At 34.7% G+C, this 21965-nt stretch overlaps 1 protein-coding gene across 2 annotated transcripts in view; it reads right to left on the bottom strand.

Moving 5' to 3' along the window:
• The window catches only part of USP38 (ubiquitin specific peptidase 38), a 45329-nt gene that overhangs the window by 11197 nt on the left and 12167 nt on the right, over positions 1-21965 (bottom strand). For both annotated transcript variants that reach the window (XM_003820700.5, XM_063603915.1), the window contains 6 exons: positions 20877-20978; positions 15243-15401; positions 12589-12782; positions 9167-9260; positions 6396-6502; positions 3875-5237 (listed from right to left, as the gene is read on the bottom strand). In XM_003820700.5, coding sequence (XP_003820748.1) covers positions 3875-5237; positions 6396-6502; positions 9167-9260; positions 12589-12782; positions 15243-15401; positions 20877-20978 — 2019 coding nt within the window. The remainder of the gene's footprint in view (positions 1-3874; positions 5238-6395; positions 6503-9166; positions 9261-12588; positions 12783-15242; positions 15402-20876; positions 20979-21965) is intronic.

Raw genomic sequence — 21965 nt, 5'->3', positions numbered from 1 at the left:
ATATATAGACAATGTTCTGTAACGAATTAAAACTGAACAAACATGTAAGGTAGAGTTCAAGAAGTTCTCCTTGAACTTCTGCTACTAAAAGATATGGCAAATCTTGCACAGACGTTTTTATACAGTGATTCCCTTATAGAAACTATGTCGAATGACATAAAATATAAAATTAGTAGCTCCATTGCATCTGTACCCATGAAACCTACATTGTATTTCAAGATATACAACATCCCAAAAAAGTAATATTCTTTTTCTGCTTTATTATTTATAGAAATATATGGCTGACAGAAAAAAAATGTGTGGTATTCTGTTTTCTGATAATCTTAGACAATGCATAAAAATAGGAAAAACTGTCTTTTATTTTACTTAATACAGGTAAGAACATTGTGTACAATGTCAAAATTATGATTATCATAGAATGTGTAATTTATATCACAAATTTATATCAAGTACTAAAGTTAATTCTAATTTCAGTAGTAGACTATAGATCTAGTCACAGGAAAGTTATTGCTCCTTGAGACAAATAATTTTCAGTATATTTATATTTCTCATTCAAGTAAAACTGTTGACATTAATCCTTTTTTCTTTAAACTGCACATATATATTGAATATACTCTTCTGAATGTATGAAAAAGAAAATAATTAAGAAGTTAAGAAGAACTACTACCTCCTCCAAAGAAACAAAGGAAAGAAACCAAGCAAGAAAAGATGGGAAGTGGTCTGTGGCTGATTGATGCAGGACAGATGGGTGGGTAATCTGGACCATGCAATGATGATGCATTACACAATCTCTCACTGTATCCTAACCAAAGGCTTGGTTTTTGTATTCCAGACACTAAAACAATGGAGATACTCCTAATGGAAGCTGGACTGAAGGGAAAGAAATATATGAAGGGGAAAGAAATATATGAAGAGAAAAGTCCTTTCAAAAATTTACTTCGAGATCCACAATTTGCATTGTTTTCCCAAATGTCAGGCTATGATACACAGAGTAGAAAATGGTTTGTCACATAAGATTTTTTGCCTGGGTTTTTCAAAACCACGGATCTTGCCAATACTCAAAAGAGCAACATTTTCTAACACTTGTAAATCTGGTTGTGGCTAGATTTAAAATTGAAAAATGAAATCCTAAAATGTAAAAATGAAATCCTAAAAAAAGCTTCTTAAAATTATCACAAGGTGAGTTTCTAATCTGATTATGAAGTATTAAAATGAAAGCAGCTACCCTGATATGTACTAAAATGGTAAATTCATTAGCAATATTGTTCAAGAGCAGAGGAACTCAAAATGTTCACTTCACATCCTTACTTTGACGATTTAAGTTTTTATAGCTGTTTTATAAAAAGGTATTATGCTATTTCTTAAAGTTATAGTCCAGACATAGTAATCTATTATAAAGCATGACATATATTTCTAATAATTATATCTCAAAAATGGATATAAAAACAAAAATGATAGAATGAAAACACACATGTACATGCTCCAGGTGTTTAAGAAGTGATAGCTGAAAACTGCTGTATACATAATCTCAACGCTATAGTTTTCTATTGCCTGGCAATTATGAGCACATGTGCATCCACATAACAGAATAAAGAACGTAGTCTTTTAACATGTACTTAAAATACCAGAATGATCTGATTAAATGGTATGAAAAACTTCACAATTTGAGCCTTTATCAATCACTGTATTTAAAAGTAAACAGGCTGGGCACAGTGGCTCATGCCTGTAATCCTAGCACTTTGGGAGGCCAAGGTGGGCAGATCACTTGAGGCCAGGAGTTTGAGACCAGTCTGGCCAACATGGCGAAACTCTGTCTCTACTAAAAATACAAAAAAATTTACCAGGCACGTTGGCGTATGCCTGTAATCCCAGCTACTTGGTTATCCGAGACCTGAGATTTGCTTGAACCCAGGAGTGGAGGTTGCAGTGAGCCAAGATCACACCACTGCACTCCAGCCTGGGTGACAGAGCGAGACTCTGTGTCAATAAATAAATAAATAAATGTAAATAATCACAATCTAAATATAAGTTCCTAATTGAGTTGATTATTGGGCCACATGCAGTGGCCCAGCACTTTGGGAGGCCGAGGAGGGAGGGTTGCTTGAGCCCAGGAGTTTGAGACTAGCCTGGGTAAAATAGCAAGACAATCTTTAAAAAATTTTTTAAAAAAAATTAGCCAGGCATGGTGACACATGCCTGTAGTCCTTAGCTACTCAGGAGGCTGAGGCAGGAGGATCACTTAAGCCCAGGAGTTCAAAGCTACAATAAACCATGATCACGGCACTGCACTTCAGCCTGGGTGACAGAATGAGACAGTCTCAAAAAAAAAAAAAAAAAATTGAATATTTATTATTGTATTTTTGCTTTAAAAGGGTACTCTAATAATGAAACTTTGATTTACTACCTAGTCTTAATACAGGTAAATACCTTAATATAAAATTTGGTGGTATCTTTTCTTGCATCAAACAACTTGTCAATATGAAACTTAAGATTGAATCTAGAACAACTGCACAAAACTGAAAAACTGAATTAACAAAATACATAATGCTTTTTCTTTATAATAAAGTAACATACGAGTCTTAAAATAATAATGAAAAGAACAGCTCCTCACGCTCAAATATTGTATAATCAGAAAGTAATGGGGTAAAAGGCAAGATAAACTGGAAAATCACTTGGAGCTAAGCTACAAACAAGTAGTTGCTATGGCTATACAAGCATTTGGGATTCTAATCACAGAAATGAGAGTAGTTTTTTATCTTTCAAAACCCATATTTCTCCTTTGACTAGTGTTTATATGATATCTAGTAAGAAGGACACAGTTGAATACATTCTATTTCTAGCATGTTGATCATAAGCCATCTGACTAGATGTTAGAGTCTTCAGTAGTTAATCAGTTCAAACAAATATTCTGATTTTCTATTTTTTTCTGTAAAGTTTATTGTTTTTGTCACTCAAGAACATCGCTATACTTCTTTAAAAATGTATGAGTATTTTATAACGCAGTAAATTTGAAAGCTTTTGAGAAGATTTCCCTCTAAAAATCAGTACTATAGTGGCTCATTTCTTATTCTATCTGTATCTTTCAGGAGTGACTTTCAAACACAAAATTTTCAAAATGTACTCATTCAAACTCAAAATCACTTAGACTACCCAATTAATGTACCTAGAATTTCACCTGTAATTTACTGCTAGCCCTGTATGTTGAGAACAAATTAGCAAGTTTCAAAAACAAAAATACTTTCAGCAAGAATTTTAACTTTTTATTAGCATTTATTTAAGTAATAAAATCACTAACTCCTTGAAAAAAGTATATTTATGAATAAATTTATCTCATATAAAACCACTCCTTGGCTTTGATTTACAATTGTTCTATTATCTCCTTGGTTTTACTGCCCACATACTCAAAGAATATGAATATCCTTTCTTTACATAGTCTACATTTTAGTGTTTTTTAATCTTATCCACCTAAATATCAATAAATAGCCCTTAAAACATTTACACAAAAGTCTTGAGGGCATAAACACCACATTTAGCAGTTATCTCCTCTGGTGGGTGAGGCTGAGGGGAAGAGGGAGGATATGTCCACTTTTGTAAACTTTCTGTATTTTGTATGGCATGATTTCAGAATGAGCCATCTTTTGTAAGGAACAAATAAAGTCTTCTGCATTACATCTAATTGCCACTTTTCATTTAAATTGTCACAATATTAGAAAGGCAATTTAGTTATACAGGTTGAGAATACTTCATATAAATCCAGACCTATATTTCAGAATTTCATAAAAACTCATAAGTTAGATTTCAAAATGAGGGTACTCATTTAACTGTGTCAATTGTTTAATATTTTCAACAAATAAAGCTTGTATTTCCAACTTACCTGTAAATATAGTTTATTGTCTTTTGTTATAGCATCCATAAGTTCTTTCTGTAGAGGTGGGTCTCCATTTATCCAGAGTCCACTGGTTGGGTTATTACCACTTAAACCATTAGTACTATGCTGTTTTTTATACAAAAGCACATAAGCTGTGTCCTTTGGAAACCTGCTCGTAATTTTCTGGACTGACTGAAATGAAGTAAATGTCACTCTACTGTCATTAAATAAAAACCATTCTTTTGACATTTCCTTATTTTCCAAATCCTGTTCAAAAACTGCATTGGGACTATCTCTCCCTAGTAAATGACTCTGGGAGGATGCTAATGCCAGAGCCTCAGACTGGTGGTACATCTGATATGAAGAGTCTGTACTTGTGATATTTCTGGCATAAGAATAGTAATGCCCACTTTCAGAGGATATACCAGAGTGAACCACAACAGAACTTAATAGATAGGGCACCAATTTTGTGCAGGAAGCTTCATCAGTCCCTGAAGGCTTTAATTTTTTAGCAAGGTTCTCACTAAGATCAGTGAAGTCAACATCTACAGACCAACTTTCTGACAATGAAGAGAAAGAAGTAATTCTTTTAACTGGCAACTCCAAAACCAGTGGCAGTGATACATTGTCTAAAATTTTCCTTCTCACATGATACTTCTGATCATATGAAAATCTCAGGAGAGTAAGAATAAGGTATTCAGGTTCCTCCGTGATTTGCATAGTTTTCTCAGCATTTTGCAGAGAGGCACAGTTTTCACAATAATATTGGTTATCACCAGTAAGAATCTCTGGAGCCAAAAAATAATTTAGTAAGTCAGTTACTGAAGGTGTGGTTTCACCTCCTGGTTTCTGAGGTACATCTTTATTAACAAGAATCTTGTTAGATTCATTAGGGACAGAAGTGTTTTCAGAACAGTAAAACTCATTAGGAGGACTGCCTATGGTTTTTTCATTCACAAGTGAGTCACAGATGAAGGCAGCTGTTGTTGGATTATAAACTACTGGTTCTTCTGAAGGACCGGGTACAGAGGCTTGCATTAGACCACCATCTTGTATGCTGGGTGATGATGCTGGGTCTTGGACAGACATGTTTTCCAAAGAAGAGGAAGGACAAAAGGCAAGCGAAAGATCTGTAAAGGCTTCCACTTTTTGTGAGGTACTCCTGCAGTTCAAACAACGTATGTGAGTTCGTAGTTTTCCTCCAAACATTTTTTCTATTAAAGTCTTCTCACCGTCACTTGTACGAGGGGTCTCTGTGAGTACTGCTGCTTTACTAGCTACTTCCTGTAAAGAAGTTTCACTGCATTCCAGAATTTCAGAAGGCTTGTGTGAGGCCTGAACTTTCAAGATCTTTTCTTCTTCATGGAGCCTGCAGCAGAGGATATCATTATATAGCTACTTAAATTAACTTCAAATGTCATTTCTATTTAAAAAATATTAGTGGCTTCTATAAACTATTCTAATCAAATTTAATGTAAACAAATCAGGTTTTTCCTGTTTTAATTAAAAGAAAATTGAACAGTTTTGAGGATGCAGAAAAAAAGCTGGGTGGCTATTACTACTCTATATTCTCATTACACTTTCTTCATACTGCTACTTAATAGCATGTATTACATTGCAGTTAATTATAAACGTCCCTTAACTGTCTTATATCTCTCTGTCTTCCTGACATCTCATAGAAAGTCAGGCACAAATAAACTACTGAATAGATTCTTAGCTGAATGGAAGGAAGGCTGCACATACCAAGCCCAACTAACTTTACTAGTCATTCCACAGAGCAGAACAAAGACAGGGTGATACAGATGATAACAGGTTTTATTAATTAAGTGGTCAGGTGACAATAAAACATACCAAACCCATACAATTATGAACTGGTCTAAAGGAGTGGCTCTTAAATTTTTTGGTGCCAGGACCCCTTTATACTCTTAAAAATAATTAGAAAACAAAGAGCTTTCCTTTACATGGGTTGTATTTATTGATATTTACTGTCAGAACTGAGAAAATAAAATATTAACATTTAGCAAACAATAATAAACCCATTATTTAATATTAGTAACATTTTAAAAATGAAAAAGTTGTATTTTCTAAAACCAAAAAAAAGTAAGAATGGCAGTGTTTTACATTTTGCAAATATTTTAAGTATCTGGCTTAACAGAAGACAGCTGGAGCCTCATATCTTCTCTGCATTCTATTGTTATATGTTTTTTGGATGAAGCATATAAAGAAAATCTGGCCTCACACAGTTATGCTGTTGGAAAAGAGAGGATCTCACAGACTCCTTAAAGTGTTTTGGGAACCCGCAGGGGTCCTTGTTTCACACTTTGAGAACAGCTGGTCTCAAGGAAGAAAATTCAAAAAAGGAAAACAAATTAGAAACAAAAGAAAACATAAAAAACATACAAGAAATGCAATAGTATTTTAAAGAGTAATATTTGAAATATGTTTTTAAAGGTAAAAGCAATATTAAGTAGAATTAAACTGTTATGAAAGACAACACTCAAATCACAATTTTAAGAATACTTTTTACCTGTCAAGGAGAAATCTGAGGTATTCAGAACAGTCTTGCTGTGATCTGGGAGTAAACCATGGAGGTCTGGAAGCCTCAAAGAATATCCGAGGTGCGTATGCTTCCCTCTTTTGATAGCAATTCAGAAAATAGAAAGAAGTGATTCTTATAGCATGAACCAAGTAACTGAAATCTTAATATACAGTGTTTAATAAAGATTATTTACAGTTAACATTGCATCAGCCAAAAGTGCCGGACATGGCAACTTAGGGACAGATAAAATTATTTAGAAATAAAGTTAGGTAATCTTTAGTCATAACTTCTCACTCTGCAGAGGAGAATTGAGAGCTAGAGAAACAGGTGACTTGCCCAGGGTCATACAGCTAAATGAGTAGCACAGGGCATTAAAGTAGAACCCATGTCTAACTCTTGATATAAAGCTCCTGGTATCATCCCTCTATGACAGTCACGTTTGAGTCCACAATTTTTCGAAAAATCAAATCTAAAAAAGATTAATGTATATTTTGTTAGTATATATTTTGAACAAAGTAATAAAGGAAATACTCTACAGTAGAGTCATGCATACCTACTTTAGGCAAAAATTTCCTTTAGCAGATACATGTCATATATGTGCAGATTGTGAGTACACTGCTTAGAAACCTTTGCTAATTTTTGTTTTAAAGTATAGAGGCTGCTTAGTGATTAAACTTTGGACTCTGGAGTGAACCAGGTTCAAATCCTAGATTTTGCCATGACAAAAAAGAACTGAAAAGGCATCTCAAAGATGTGATTATAAGTTGAAACTTTGGAATTCTCTTGACATTTTGATTATTTGTGGCATAACTTCATAACAATGAAGTTCTCAGTTAAGAAAAATTTTACCCAAATTAAGGGTGTTTATAGCATTCTGAAGGAAGGAAGTTTAGCCTACGTTAAACATGGGCTTCAGAGCTGTTTGGTTCATATCTCAACCCTGCTGCTCGTTTGCATGACCCTGAACAGGTAATGTAAGCCTGTTTTCTTCATCTGTAAAATGGGGATATACCTTATTACCTGACAGACTGTTTTTGATGATTAAGACATAAAAGATTTAGACCAGGGGTTAAAAAAATGTAACTGTTCAATAAGTGTTGTTTTATTAATTATAAGAAAAAAGGACTTTTCAATTATATGTGAAAATCTATCTGCCTAAAATAATCTCTGTCAGGCTGCTACCAGAGACAGTCTCAACTGTGACAGAAATTTAATCAGGCTCTTTTTAATTTCTACTTTTCTTGGGAGGAGGAGGGAAACCTCCCCTAAGATTTTTTTTCCTAATAGCTCTGATTTAGTAAGTTAATAAAGTATATATCTACCTACATATATATTTTATATGTAATAAATACATACTAGTGATAAAGCACAAAAATCAATTTACTAGGAAACAACAGGGAGTGAGGAAGGAGATAGTTTTCATTTCATTTCCCTTGGTCTTGATATGGTAAATTTAATTTGTGAACATACTTTCCCCAGATAAAGAATAATAAAATTATCTGAGTATATAACTACTCATAGGCCATTACTATCATCTCATATTAATCCTGTCTAGATTCTTTCCACTTAAGAAGTTATATTTGAGATATTTCTCAGCTTGTAGAAAGAAAACAAAAGCATTCCCATCAACTGAACCCCATCAATTCTCAACCTATTGTTTCTTCTGGTCCTAACTACTGCTCCTTTAGACCTCTGTGAGACAAAGGCAATGAAAGTAAAACCAGAAAAATAATAATATATATTATAAATAATGACATATATATTACTCATGTGTATAGGCTCAAAATCTAAACTAAAAGTTCTTTGAACATAAAGACTCTTTTTTTTTTTTGAGACGGGGCTCGCTCTGTTAGCTAGGCTGGAGTGCAGTGGCATGATCTCGGCTCACGGCAAGCTCCGCCTCCTGGGTTCAAGCAATTCTCCTATCTCAGCCTCCTGAGTAGCTGGGATTACAGGCGTGTGCCACCATGCCTGGCTAATTTTTGTATTTTTAGTAGAGACGGGGTTTCACAATGTTGGCCAGGCTGGTCTCAAACTCCTGACCTCAAGTAATCTGCCTGCCTCAGCCTCCAAGTGTTAGGATTACAGGCGTGAGCCACTGCGCCTGGCCAAGACTCTTCTTTTAATGCTTATCACTGACTGCATATAGCGTCTCTTAATAAATGTCTGTTGAGTGAATATTTACTATATATGACCACCTTGGTGCCATTAATATAAATTAATGACGCTGGATTAATGTGTGGACATAAAAGATCACCACGAAATTTTAAGCTCTAGAACTTAACAGATAAACAGAACTGCAGAGATCTTTAGTTATAATGAATAGGTATACATAAGAAAAGAGAAAAAAGCCCAGGCACCACAATATTATTTTATTTGCTCATTATTGTACAAATCTATTAATTTAATATCAGGAAGCAAAGATGCACTTAAAAATAATTCTTCAGGAAGGAACTTATTTATTGGATAGGAAATCATATTTTCTTTGTAAAAATTTCTAGATCAATGGGTCAGTGCAATATTCAGCTACAATAATGGGAAGCAAGAGAAAAATATAAAAACTTAGGGCATATCCTGAAAATAAAAAAAATCTAGATATTTTAGGCAGGATCTCTTTAGCATTTCTAAGTGGATTTGTTGTACTGGGTGAGATATCTATTATATTATTTCATCAGTTAAAAAGGTTAGGTATAAGGTAAAGTTTAATGAATATTACCACGCAGTTAACATAAACATACTATATACACATACACACTCACCTGCGTATGAGCCAGAAAGGCAAAAAGATGCTGTAATTTTTTCATTAATGAATTGCACCCATTTAGATTTAAAGATAATACTTGTCTCCTGAAACTGAAAGAGAATATAATGATTTATATATATGTGTGTACAAACACATGCATTTATTAAAAGCTTTTTTTTTTTTTTTGAGACAGAGTTTCCTTTTGTTGCCCGGGCTGGAGGGCAGTGGCACAATCTCAGCTCACCGAAACCTCAAATGATCCACCCACCTCGGCCTCCCAAAGTGCTGGAATTACAGGCATAAGCCACTGTGCCTGGCCATTTAAAAGCATTTCTTAAAAGCTAAAAGCAAGTTAGTTCAAGAATTTATTATCCTTAAAGTAAAACTTCATTTACCTAATGGTCCTTTTCCTAAGGAAGTTATCTATCTAACAGTAAAGAAGGAAGGGAAGAATGACAATAAATTAACATTTACTATAAAGCCTGTTAATGGACTATGTGCTATCACATATTATTTCTATTTTCTGGATTAGCAAATACAAATAGGTTAAGCCATTAATTTATAAGATAAGTAAACTTAAATTCTTTCAAATCTTCATGAAATAAAAAAATATGCTGTCATTAAAACACACTATAAAATTAAAGTCATTTAAAGAATACAGCGTGGGAAAAGGATAAACTACTCAAAAAAAAAAAAGTAAAGGGACAACTGGGTATCCATCTGGTAAAAAATGAAGTTACATAAGATTATACACCAACACAGATACCACAGGACTAATGAGCTAGATATAAAATACAAAACTACTGAAGTACTTAAAATAAAGAAACAAGAAATTTAGAGGGTAAAGGCTTTTAAAAGTCCAGATGCTACAAATGAAAAGTGGAAGACTGGAATACATAAAATTAAAAAATTATAAATAAAACACCCCACAAATTTGAATTGTGCCTTGAAAAAAGCATGTAGCAAAGGATGATCATCCAGAGTATATATAAAGCAACATGAAAACAAAAAAGACCCAACAAAAAGATGTACAAAGAAAAGAACAGGTTATTCGGAAGAGAAACACAAATGAATAAAGAAAAATAAGAGAGGGAAAAACTCTATAATTAGCAGCAATATGCAAATTAAGAGACATTTTTCTTCATATTGGCAAAAAATTAAAAAGGCTGATTTGCTGCTAAAGGTACAGGTTCTAGGTATAATCTTATATTGGTATCAGAGTTCAAAATGCTACAGCTTTTTTGGAGAGCAATTTGAAAGATATTCAAAGGATATTCAAAGATATGGAAAATATTCAAAGAAAAATCCTCTATATCTGTATAAGGGCAGAGAGATGTTAATTATAAGCAAAACAACCTAATATTCATCAATAGGAGCATTATTAAAGGAGTATTTATTAAATACTAATTTAACTTATTTATTAAATCTCATTAAATTAAATGAGTATTTAATAAATAAATGATGGCATACACATTTACTGGGAATGACACGGATCTGTATTGCCCCAATACGGGAATATTTCGAATACAAATTATTAAATGATAAAAGCAAGTGGCTGGAAAAGAATATATAAATAGGATTCTCTGCAAATTTTCTTTAAAAAATGCATTTGTTTTCATATTAAATACAAACATGCAACTGTACCAAAAAAGGTCTGGAACAACGTAACTGTTAACAAATTACCTTTGGAAATGGGAATGTCTGCTTTTTATTCTGTATAAAATTTACTTTTAAACTATGAAGAAGAATTCATATATTACTTAAGAAATAAAATATGCTGTCTTCCCATTCAGAGATAATATTATTGGCCACTGTTCAATAAGAGATAACCTTTTATTTGCTCTTGCAGTTATAACTGCTTTGGTTTTCTGTTTTCTCTGTCATCTGTAAAAGGAGATGTCTGGACTAGATGACCTCTGGTGGTAAGACGGGGATTCTTTCAGTCTTATGCCTAGTATCACTTGTGTCTAAAGATATAGCTGCTTTCTAAAAAAAAAAAAATTCCAAATACAAACAAACCAAAAAATTAAATGCTAAATGAAACCAAAAACACCTGAGTGCTGATATTATAATCTGGAGCCCAACAATAAAATAAAGCAAATTCTTCTCTCTCTCTCTCTTTCTTTTTTAGATGGAGTCTCGCTGTGTTGCCCAGGCTGGAGTGCAGTGGCACCATCTTGGCTCACTGCAACCTCCGCCTCCTGGGTTCAAGTGATTCTCCTGCCTCAGCCTCCTGAATAGCTGGGATTACAGGCACGCACCACCATGCCTGGCTAATTTTTGTATTTTTAGTAGAGACGGGGTTTCACCATGTTGGTCAGGCTGGTCTCAAACTCCTGACCTCGTGATCCACCCGCCTCACCCTCCCAAAGTGCTGGGATTACAGGCGCAAGCCACGGCACCCAACCAAATTCGACATTTCATAGTTTATGATTCCTCTGGGCAGGCATAACAACTTGGAAAGCTTAGAACTCAATTTGTAAACCTCTTTGGGCAAGTTCCATGAATACTTTATTGGTATTCAGGAGAAAAATTCAATCATGTTTTTGTCTTCAGGAAAAGTTTATCGTTATTTTGTACCTTTGCAGATAGCATTCACATAACTAACAACTTCTGATTTCCTATTTGCTTAGGTGCAAAAGAAAATGGATTTGAAAGAAAATTCTTAAGAGGGGAAAGGAACATGTCTGTTTATACATGTGTTCAGTTATTATTGCCCTGGGGTGGAGCAGAACTTAAACTTCTTAAACAGCAACAAAGTTGCTGATCTGACAAATACCAAAATACTGACCGGCAGATAAAATTATATATAACTTCCCTCAAAACACGTATAGGTTAAAAAAAATTACAGTCTCACAGGATAACAACAATGAAGTACTCTAGCACACTTAAACTCTTTGGAATAGTAATTTCTTTAAAGTGGCATTTAAATGCAATGAATAATAAGCAGAATTAATGTTAACTTTTCTTTTTTTGAGACTGACTCTCACTCTGTAACCCAGGCTGGAGTGCAACAGCACGATCTTGGCTCACTGCAACCTCTGCCTCCTGGGTTCAAGTGATTCTCCTGCCTCAGCCTCCCGAGTAGCTGGGATTACAGGTGCCCACCACCACGCCCGGCTAATTTTGGTATTTTTAGTAGTGATGGGATTTTGCCATGATGGCCAGGCTGCTCTCAAACTCCTGACCTCAAGCTATCCACCCGTCTTGGCCTCCCAAAGTGCTGGGATTACAGGCGTGAGCCACCACACCCAGCCTAATGTTAACATTTTCATAGTTTCTGAGCACTAAAAGCAGTTTCATTTCTGAATAAGGCAATCAAAGTTAACATTTATGCCATTTATAAGGAATAATGTGTAGACAATTCTATCATCTTATATTTCATCAGCATGCATCAACTTCTACAGTTAAAATGAAAAGATTCAAGTTTAAACTTACTCTGTGGCCATAAACAAGGCTTGTATAACACTGTTCATATAACATGTATTTCCTAGGTTAATAAGACCAGTTTTCCCAGTTTCAGATTTTCCAGAAAGTCTAGACAAGCAAGACGCCAAAGAATTGGATTGAGAAGTCCAGGCACTTTGATTGAGAATTAACTTAATCTTCTCTTCACTGGGCTTAGGAAAATCCTATAGGTCATAAAGAAGAAAAACAGTTTAAAAGTAAAGTAAAAATTATTTTTGTTGTTAAATTAATTAACACCATTAAGAAGATTCTTACACTGACATTTTAACTTTCTTTTCCCCCACTTAGTTTTGAAGTAACTGGCAGTACTTGGCTAGTCATCAAAATATCAAATTTCACTGTATGGCAAAAATAAATACTGTCTAATAACAGAGTTTATCAAGTTAAGGAATACTCAAAAGCTGGAAATTCAAGTCACATTTGAACTCTTTAAGTTCTCTACATGCCAGCAAAATGTTTATAAAATAAAACTTTGGGGTCAGAGAATACACTGCAGTGCTATTCAAAGGCAGTAGAATGAAGACTTAAATTTTAGCACATAGTTAAACATAAGTAAACAATTTGTTTTCAAATTTTGTAATAAAAATGTCTCCTTTTCATCAAATACTAATATTTACTCAGTATTAACCCTTAGAAATAAAATCCCAAAGTAATTAAGAAATGAGAAATGAAAGCATCTATGCACAATGACCTTTAAGAAAAATAAAACTTAATCTCATGTTACCCATATAGAAAATTATTACAACATATAGATTTTTCTTATCAACTTTGTGAAGTATGAGATAACATTTCAAGTGTAAATTATTTCAAGCATGAATAGAGCACTGGAGAGTAAGGGAAGTTGGTAAAATCATTAGGGCTTATCTGGACTGCTATTAGCATCTGGCACTTAGACCTTAACAAACAAACATTTTCTGAAGGAGTTTCAATCTTCTCATTTTTGTTGTTGTTGACAGCTAAGAAAAAGTGCTTTCTTTGGGCTTAGAGCGAGCCCATTGTTTCTTCTGAGCCTATATGAGTTATCAGAATTTTCAACATGAAAAACTCTGATGAACTAAAGAATGGCAATCAATTAACAAGTGCAGCAACTATCATCTATGAATCCAGGGACAATGTAGAAAGAGATTAATATTACCATCAAATCCACTTCAAAATGCTCCTGAACATAATCTACTTCTGAAGTGTCAAAGTGTCACCCCAGCAATACACATTAATTGCTTAACAGTCTTTGTGTTCTGAGCTCAACCAAAATAAGTTTGATTTAGTTAATGATACAGTAAAAAGAACTGTTTTTAATCCACCTCAGATACAGAAGTAAAGATAATAAGACCTTTATATTGAAATTCAGATCTCAAAAAAACCATCAATAGAATTGATTTCTAATAATTTCTGGTTGAGTTTGGCTGAGTTCAGTTCTCCTATTCTTTTGCTATACACTGATTATGCAGTAAGTTTACTGAGAGGAAAGTATGTTTATTGTGATCCAGTCTTCAACACAAACAGAAGTGCTTTTTAGGCTAGGCACAGTGGCTCATGCCTGTAATCCCAGCACTTTGGGAGGACGAGGATCACTTGAGCCTAGGAATTCAAGACCAGCCTGAGCAACATAGTGAGGCCCCGACTCTACAAAAAATAAAAAGCCTGGCGTGGTGGTGTGCACCTGGAGTCCCAGCTACTTGGGAGGCTGAGGGAGGAGGGTCACTTGAGCTCAAGATGTAGAGGCTGCAGTGAGCCGTGATCATGCCATTTCACTACAGCCTGGGCAACAGAGCAAGACTGTCCAAAAAAAAAAAAAAGTGCTTTTTAGAACCATTTCCATATAAAATTGAAACACAGTATAACTCCACAAATAATTCAAGTAAAGATTCTAAACATTGATGAACAGTCCACGGCAAAAATAGAATTAAAAAAGAGGCCAGGTGCAGTGGCTCATGCCTGTAATCCCAGGACTTTGGAAGGCCGAGGCAGGCAGATTACTTGAGGTCAGGAGTTTCAGACCAGCCTGGCCAACATGGTAAAACCCTGTCTCTACTAAAAATACAAATTAGCCGGGCATGGTGGCAGGTGCCTGTAGTCCCAGCTATTCAGGAGACTGAGGCAGAAGAATCGCTTGAATCCAGGAGGTGAAGGTTGCAGTGAGCAGAAATGGTACCACTGCACTCCAGCCTAGGTGACAGAGCGAGACTTGGTCTCAAGAAGAAAAAAAAAAAAGATTAAAAAGGGAATGAAATCAAAGTCAAATATTTTATTAAACTCCATTTCCTGTATTCTAAGACGTACTCTACATATACTTTAACACTTCTAATATTGGGGTGCAAATCTGTTGTATGCATTAACTTAACGTAGCATTTCTTTTTAAACAAATTTCCCAAAAAGCTATTATAAATTTAAAGATATGCCTTATAATTGATGACACTGCAGAAATAAAGAAATATGGTTATTAATTTAGAATGGTGACTCCAGCAAGAAAGCTGTTACTCTCTAAATGAAACCTGATTCTAACTGCATTTTTCAAATAAAAAGCATATTACCATAAAATAGTAAATTGAGTAGCTGGTTATAAGAATGTTTCACCTTATTAATATAACACAACTCCACAAATATTGGTACAACTATCATCATACCTTTATTGCCTCCAGAATAGGTTCATAGAGATCTGGAAATCCAGAATAATGATACATCATACAGTGTATCAATTCTGTTAATTGTACTAAGAAGGCTGTACTGGAAGGCAGTCCATCATTTTTGAAAGAATAAACCAAATTAACCACATGAGGAACAATCTGAAAAGAAAAAAGGATAAACAATGCTGAATTTATACAAATTGGTAACACATTCTCTAGCCTATAAACAGAACACAAACGATATATGATCAGCAAATACTTTTCTGTATGTGCAGTCACAGAATTTTTCTTGTTATTAAGTTAAACATTTCTAAAATATCAAGGTAAATCTAGTTTTCGAAGTCGCATATGACTGTAATCCCATATATGACCCCTCTCCTCATCCTTACACACCATCTAAAACATAAACTAAGGTATAAAATAGGAATCTTAGTCATTGCCGCCATTCTGAAAAATGCTGTAGGTTGAAATTGTTAGGGTTATTATATTTACCAGGTCATTCAATGGGAATAAACTTTTGAAAAATAATCCTGGAATTAGCTAAAGAGCTCCATCTAGTGTGAATCTAAAATTTTTTACTTGAAAGAATTAAAAGTACATTGCACATTAAAGTCTACTTCAAGAAAATCTTTACATGAGTAACTAAAATTGCAGCTCAGGTAATGGGATTACTTTTAGATAAGCACAGAGACCATGCCTTATGTTAGAGTGGCTATTCTTACTAACAAATCCCATTTCACACCAAAAGATGAGATGGTTCTAAAAATAAAGGGCATCAGAAACTTCTGTTAGTTTTAAAGACCTGGGGCTAAAAATAAAAGTGAAATCTAAAATGATCATTGCTCATAAACATATAGAATATTGTTAATATTGATCATCAGCACAACCATGTTCTTTCATTGTAAAATTAAACTAAAAAGTCATCAATCCAGAGCCAATCATATCTTTAGGAGGTTATTAAAATGAAACAACTTCCATTTTACAGACATAGCTCTTTCCATTAGCATGATATACTATATTTTTTTCAATTAATTTTTAATTATAATCTGATACTACATATTTACACTTCTTATGGTAAAAGGTATCTTCTGTTCTATTTGTAGAACATTTTGGGGTTGCTAACTCATGGTAAAAAAGTTATAACTATTAGGGTCATACCATCAAACAGCAATAACAGCAATTATAGTAATAACCCACTAATTCCCTGTCCTTCCCACAAAAAGAACAATCATAGTCTTACAACACAGTGCTATTTCCATTCTGCTCTGTCTAGCTTTACATTTGTGCTTAAATCACACTGCAGCTTTTGCATTACCTTCTTACCTCCATCACAGGTACTAATGTGACCATAAAACTACCAGTTCCTAGTGAGTTCATTCTATTGCTATCATCTTTACATTTCTAAGCAAATATGAATTATACTTCTGTCACATAAAGCCACATTTATCAGATATTCTCTTGCTAAAAGTCAGAAATCCAAAATTATTTTGTTTTCTCAAAGGTGAAGAGAGACAGAAGAGGCAAAAATTTTAGAAGTAATTATTAAATTTATAATTCCAAATCTGTCAAATTAGATTAGGTCTTTGTAATCAGGTTATATGGTTGTCTATTACTATATCTCAAATGGTCAACATTATCACGACATGGAAATAAGACTTAGTCTTTCACAGTTATACAGATATACTTCCAAGCAGGCTATTACTTTCTAAATGTGTGAAAGTTGATTTTTTTGAATAAGTGAAACTAAATGTTTCTTGACATTATTATAATACTAAAGTTTTTGAGGAAATGTATAAAACTTATTTAATTAGAAGCTTTGATTTTTTTTCTTTCTCCATTATTACTATCTGCCATAGTGTCTGTTTAAAATAAATTTATTCCACTGGGTAAAATGCATAAGAAAAGCAACCTGACCCATAACACCACATATTCTAACATCAACCTTGGCTTGCCCTAAGATATTCTAAACTTATGATGAATTATGATGATGCTGATTCCAGATTATTGCTCATACTTAGCAACTCCTAAGCCCAAGTCCTTTACTGAGTTATTTGGAGTTATAGGTGATTTAACTACCACATTACCCACTACTAGATTAAGGAATGTCCTCAATATGGGCAATAAACATTAGAATGAATGATAAAGTTATGTCAGAGAATCTCCTTCCTAGAAATTTGGAAAACATCTTGAGTTGATTTTTGTATATGGTGTAAGGAAGGGGTCCAGCTTCAATCTTCTTCATATGGCTAGCCAGTTGTCAAAGCACCATTTATTGAAGAGGGAGCCTTTTTGCTTGTTTTGACAGCTTTGTCAAGATCAGATGGTCATAGGTCTGCAGCTTCGTCTGTGGGCTGTCTATTCTGTTCCACTATTCTATGTGCCTGTTTTTGTACCAGTACCACGCTGTTTTAATATACTACTGTAGCCCTGTAGTATAATTTGAAGCTGGGTAATGTGATGGCTCCAGCTTTGTTCTTTTTGCTTAGGATTGCTGTGGCTATTCAGGTTCTTCTTTGGTTCCATACGAATTTTAAAATAGTGTTTTTTTAGTTCTGTGAAGAATGTCATTGGTAGTTTGATAGAAATAGCACTGCATCTGTAAATTGCTTTGGGCAGTACGGCCATTTTAATGATATTGATTCTTCCTATCCATAAGCATGGGATGTTTTTCCATTTGTTTGTGTCTTCTTGATTTCTTTGAGCACTGTTTTGTATTTCTCATTGCAGAGATCTTTCACCTCCCTGGTTAGCTGTATTCCTAGGTATTTTATTCTTTTTGTGGCAATTGTGAATGGGATCGCCTTCCTGATTTGGCTCCTAGCTTGGCTGCTGTTGGTGTATAGGAATGCTAGTGTTTTTTTACATTAACTTCTTATCCTGAGACTTTGCTGAAGTTGTTTATCAGCTGAAGGAGCTTTTGCACTGAGACTATGGGGTTTTCTAGATACAGAAACATATAATCTACAAATAGTTTCACTTCTTCTCTTCCTATATGGATGTCCCCTATTGCCTTCTCTTGCCTGACTGCTCTGGCTAGGACTTCCAGTACTATATTGATTAGGCGTGGTGAGAGAGGACATCCTTGTCTTGTGCTGGTTTTCAAGGGGAATGCTTCTAGCTTTTGCCCATTGAGTATAATGTTGGTTGTGGGTTTGTCACAGATGCCTCTTATTATTTTCAGACATGTTCCTCTAATACCTAGTTTATTGAGAGTATTTAACATGAAGGGATGTTGAATTTATTGAAAGCTTTTTCTGCATCCATTGATATAACCATGTAGTTTATGTCTTTATTTCTGTTTATGTGATTGATTTGTGTATGCTAAACTAACCTTGCATCCCACAGATGAAGCCTACTTGATCATGATGGATTAGCTTTTTGAAGTGCTGCTGGATTTGCTTTGCAAGTTGAGGATTTTTGTATCGATGTTCGTTACATCAAGGATAAGACTTAAATGTAAAACCCCAAACTTTAAAAACCCTGGAAGACAACCTAGGCAATACCATCCTGGACACAAAGATTTCATGACAAAGACACCAAAAGCAATTGCAACAAAAGCAAAAATTGACAAACGGGATCTAATTAAACTTAAGAGCTTCTGCACAGCAAAAGAAACTATCAACAGAGTAAACAGACAACCTACGGAATGGGAGAAAATACTTATAAACTATGCATCTGACAAAGGTCTAATATCCAGCCTCTATAAGGAACTTAAACAAATTTACAAGAGAAAACCCTATTAAAAAGCAGGCAAAGGACATGAACAGACGCTTTTCAAAAGAAGACATATATGCAGCCAACAAGCTTAAGAAAAAAAGCTCAATATTACTGATCAGCAGAGAAATGCAAATCAAAACCACAATGAACTACCATCTTACACCAGTCAGAATGGCTATCATTAAAAAGTCAAAAAAGAAGACATGCTGGTGAGGTTCAAAAAAAGGGGAACACTTATACACTTGGTGGGAGTATAAATTCGTTCAACCATTGTGGAAAGCAGTATGGTGATTCTTCAAAGAGCTAACAGCAGCACTAGCATTTGACCCAGCAATCCTATTACGGGGTATACACCAAGAGGAATATAAATCATTCTACCATAAAGATACATGCACGTGAATGTTCACTGTAGCATTATTCACAATAGCAAAGAAATGGAATAAATCTAAATGCCCATCAGTGACAGATTGGATAAAGAAAATGTGGTACATATACACCATGGAATACTATGCAGCCATAATAATAAGATCATGTCTTCTGCGGGAACACGGATGGAGGGCGAGGCTATTATCCTTAGCAAACTAACCCAGGAACAGAAAACCAAATACCCCATGTTTTCACTTATAAGCGGGAGCTAAATGGTGAGAACTCATGAACACAAAAAAGGGGACAATAGACACTGAGGTCTACTTGAGCGGGGAGAGTGGGAGGAGGTAGAGGAGCAGAAAAGATAACTATTGGGTACTGGGTTTAATAACTGGGTAATGCAATAATCTGTAAACCAAACCCACGTGACATGAGTTTACCTATGTAACAAACTTTCACGTTTCCCTGAATCTAACAGTTAAAAAAAAAAATGTGGAAAACAAAGCCTTTTCTCAAATGTCTTACACATGATTGTGCCTGAAGACAAGGACAAGTAATTGACATTTTTTTCTTGGAAGACTTTGCTAGTACACCTGCTATCTTAGAGTTTGAGTTCTGTTTGTATTATACATATATATAAGGTTACTGCTTGATGATTAAATTCACCAAAATTAGGGCAATTAACTGCAGAAATCACTCATCCTAAGTGGTAATGTGTAATGTAATTACTTGCTAGTAAGGTTTACTTACTACAAAGCCTGTGGGCTTTCCTTCAGTGGAAATGAGACACTGAGCAACCTACGTGAATATATTCTAGATAAATAAAAACAAATGGAATTCTGAACTTCATTAGTCTCCTCTGAAGTTTGTTATGGTGAATCAGTATTCCTAAGATTTTTCCACTGTGGGTTTATTGACAATGAGTTTCTAGTCCTATAAAACAGGATTAGTCTTTGGAAGAATTAAGTAACCACACAAAGGCACTGTTTTCCTATGATGCCCTAGAGTGGTAAATGGACAGCTGACCAAAATTACAATTTGTCATTTCTCATCTGCAGTAACTGATAATCACATAATTGAAATCAAATAAACGCCAATGATTCAGCTGGCTTAACGTGGTAGGATTCTAGATGTATTTTAAAGGTGGGGTCAACAGGATTTGTAGGATGTAGGCTGAGAGTGAATGAAAAGCCTGCAAAGACTGGTGTGTTTCCATGCTTTCAAAATTCTAAAGCAGTGGTTTTCAATCATTTTAATCCTTCTATACTGTTCATTTGTGCAACAGACATCCATCAGTGACATCTCCCATGTGAACAGTAACTCTCAACTGCTGGTAGTTGTTGCAAATGGAGTAGTTTGAATGAGACACGAAAATATATTCCTAGGAGGGAAATCTCACAATCTCAATTTTCTAGGAAATCATAAAGCTATATGAAAACAGATTTGGGACTAACTTGCAATATTTTCACTACATAAAAATGTGACTCACTATTAAACTAAATTTTTCAAAATGAGGCTTTTTCAAAGTAGAACGCTTATGTCATAACTTACCAAATGGAACGCCTCTGGAGAATGCTGAAAGCTAAGCAGCATGTGAGAAAGAACTGCAAGAGCACCAGGTCTCACAAGAGGAAACCAAAGTCGATTAAAAACCTTCAAAATAAGACAAGACACCTTCTTAAGAATTTGCAGGAAAATCATTAATCCAACAGTGGTTATTTTCTTAGAGCTAGAATTTATTTATATGAATGTCCCCCTTCTGGAAAGTTCTAACATAACTTATATTATTAAACTTTGGGAGAAGGATGAAGTTAGGAAATAACGTGACAGAGATCAAGGGTAATGTAACTGGCCTAACCAACCGTTAAAACTCCCCAATTAAATAAAAATTTGTCAAACTATGTTTACAAGGCAATAGCTCCCTAGTCCACCATTCATTCAATTCACTCAACAAATATTTGTTAAGCACATACTATTACTTGTCTTCGTTCTAGGAACTAGTGCTACAACAGTGGATTAAAAAAACAAAAAAAAAAAATCTCTCTCTTACAGGGTTTACCATCTAGAGGGCAGGTAGAAACAATAAAAAGTAACACATGGTGGTTAGTGTTATTAAGAAATTTAAAGCAGGGTATGATGAATAGGGAATGCTGTGTAGCAAAAAAATCTGCTGTTTTATATAGCGTTCAATAAATGCCTCATGAAAGAAGTGATATCCAACTGTAAAACTGAAGGAATTGAATAAGCCTTGCAAATACCTGGGACAAGAGCATTATAGGCAGGGCAAACGGCATTGCAAAGGCCTTGAGGCCTTCAGGCTGGTGTGCTACAGATGAAGAAAAAAGGGCAGTGTAAGTGAAGCAAGAGACCGAGGCAATAACAGTGGGAAATGGGACTAGAGAAAAAGTGGGCCAGAATACACAGGACCTTGTGTGATAAGTACAGGGGACCAAGGACAGGAGCAGGAAGGCTGCTGCAATCTTGCAGCAAGGGATGATAATGTAGGACCACGGTGGTAGGATTCTGGATATATTCTAAAGGTGGCATCAGTAGAATTTGTAGGATATGGGCTGAGAGGGAATGAAAAAAAAGATAAGAATAGCTTCAAGGTTTTTGGCTTGAGCAAGTGAAAGCACAGAG

This window comes from Pan paniscus, chromosome 3 (genome assembly GCF_029289425.2).
Source record: "Pan paniscus chromosome 3, NHGRI_mPanPan1-v2.0_pri, whole genome shotgun sequence".
In the NCBI taxonomy this organism is placed as follows: Eukaryota; Metazoa; Chordata; class Mammalia; order Primates; family Hominidae; genus Pan; species Pan paniscus.
This window is presented reverse-complemented; position numbering and strand designations above follow the sequence as displayed.